This window comes from Penaeus chinensis, chromosome 22 (assembly GCF_019202785.1).
Source record: "Penaeus chinensis breed Huanghai No. 1 chromosome 22, ASM1920278v2, whole genome shotgun sequence".
Taxonomy (NCBI): domain Eukaryota; kingdom Metazoa; phylum Arthropoda; class Malacostraca; order Decapoda; family Penaeidae; genus Penaeus; species Penaeus chinensis.
In genome coordinates, this window is record NC_061840.1 from 6,716,198 (window position 1) to 6,718,697 (window position 2,500).

General features: G+C 47.7%; 1 protein-coding gene across 1 annotated transcript in view; it reads right to left on the reverse strand.

The window, feature by feature from the left end:
- The window catches only part of LOC125037133, a 23,510-nt gene that overhangs the window by 17,733 nt on the left and 3,277 nt on the right, over window positions 1-2,500 (reverse strand). Inside the window, exon 2 of the mRNA XM_047630161.1 lies at window positions 1,993-2,500. This exon is cut by the window's right edge and continues 530 nt beyond it. Coding sequence (XP_047486117.1) covers window positions 1,993-2,500 — 508 coding nt within the window. The remainder of the gene's footprint in view (window positions 1-1,992) is intronic.

Sequence of the window (2,500 nt, forward strand, 5' to 3'; positions counted from 1 at the left end):
ACCGGAACATCGTGGGGAAGAATGTAGTTTGGCTTCGTTATGTAGATGACACCCTCGCTGTAGTACCGACCAGGACTAATCTTCAAGGCCACCTACATAGACTAAACGTAGTGCACCCCTCCATGCAGTTCACCACAGGAGAGGAGAGAAACGAACAGCTACCTTTCCTCGATACCGTATTCCATAAGAGACCTGACGGTCCGAGATCATCTGTATAGAAAACCCACGAAGAAAGATGATTTTATACATTATTTCTCTGCCCACAGCAATAGAACCAAAGGAGTCGTGGTCATTGGTTTCTTCCTCCGAGCACTTAGAATCTGCAGCCCGGAATTCCTAGAGGAGGAAATGAAACACCTCAGTAATACCTTCCAACGGCTCCGTTACCCTCGCACCTTGCTCGCCCACCTCCGACGTAAGGCAGAAAAGATCATGAAGAGACCAAGAGGGGACGCCACACAGAACAAGACACAAAGAATTATCATCCCACACTCGCAGCTGACGCAACACCTGGATGGCCACTAATTCTGGTAGGAAGATCGGAGATATCGTAAGGGAAAAGAAGTCAGACCACAACAGACCTCTTAGACAGGTGTACAGCATACCTTGCGGGGCCGTGATAAAGTTTACATAACTGAGCCAGGACGAGGCCTCCACGAACAACGAATTGACCAGCACCGCAGCGCCCTCAGACGACATGACAAGAGGAGCGCCTTCGTTGTTCACGTCGACACCGACGGCCATCTCCCTAAGTGGGCCCAGGCCTCCATCATAAAACAAGGCCTGCCCTCACGACAATGGAAGATGATGCTAGAAGCGGCATACATACACTCTACTAACAACTTCAACACCGCAACGGGGAGCCACGAACTAACCAAGGTCGTCGCTCACCCGATTACCGACGTGACCTGACCGCCAAGTACATGTATATATACCTCTATGTATCTCTTGTTTTGTATGCCCTAATGAAGCAGTAAAAGCGAGAAGGCCTTCGGCATATTCGTGTGTTTTCCTGTACTTCCCTTCGTTCTTCTACTTGCATAATGCTACACACACACACACGTGTGTGTGTGTGTGTGTGTGTGTGTGTGTGTGTGTGTGTGTGTGTGTGTGTGTGTGTGTGTGTGTGTGTGTGTTTATATATATATATATATATATATATATATATATATATATATATATATATATATATATATGTATATATATATATATATATGTGTGTGTGTGTGTGTGTGTGTGTGTGTGTGTGTGTGTGGGTGTGTGTGTGTATATGTATATATATATATATATATATATATATATATATATATATATACATATATATGTATATATATATATATATATATATATATATATATATATATACATATACATATGTGTGTGTGTGTTTATGTGCATATACATATTCGGGTGTGTGTGTGTTTAACACAGTATAACTAAAGATGCAACGTGGATGATTTTCAGTACACTTCAACTTCAGACGACTTAAGCAGATGAGTCAGACACTCTGTTCCTACTTTAGCTTGTGATTACCGTTAATGAAAATGCTAGGTTGAAATAAAGTTCCACTTTTCGAAAAAAAAAAAAAAAAAATCAGGAGACAGAGCATTACAAAATCACTATGGCTTAATTCCGTTACGTAAGATCAACGAAGTTCAAGAATAAACGTAACACATTCCGGCGTACTTCAGTGTACAAAAATACATTGATATGACGACGTGAGAAGAAATAAGAGATGTTTGAAGTATAGATTTCATGCGTTGTTCAATAATATCGCTCTTCGATAACTCGCAAAGGCAGCACAAATCAGGAGGGGAAGGTGACCCCCGTAAAAATGAAGAATTATGCTTTGATTACTGCTAACTGAAACATTGGAGTTTTTTTTAGAAATTTGCCTGTATATGGACAGAGAGAGAGAGGAATGGGAAAGAGACGTTGAACGTATGTGTGTGTGTTTAGAAACAAAGGGCGTGCACGGGTCAAGAGCCTCACCTGCTGGTCCAGACTGTCCTGGCTGCCAGACCTCCGCGACGACACCGTGTAGCTGTAGCTGTCCTGGCTCGGGGACCTCCGGCCGTAGGAGTCGTGCACGGGCGGCGGCGGCGGCGTCGGGTCGTCCAGCATGATCGTGGGCGAGCGCGTCCGTATCTGCTCCAGGCTGTCCTGGCTGGGCGAGCGTCTCGACACGACCTCACCGAAGCTGTCGCGCCGTAAGTGCGCTCGCGATATCGTCCTGGTGCTCTCGCGCTCGTCGCCCGACTCCCAGCGGCGGCCGCTGCCCATGTCGCGGTTCTCGACGTCGCTGTCGGTGGCGGCGTCCGAGGCGCACGACGCCGGGTCAGGCAGGAATTCTGGGCCCGGTGGGACGTCGCAGCAGGAGCAGGCCAAGTCGTCGCACGACCTGTTGCGGGCGTGGAGGGACCCGCGCCCGACGGGCCGCGGCGGCTCGCTCGCGCGCCGGAAGCTGGCGGAACGGCAGGCTTGCTGCATCTGCGACGCC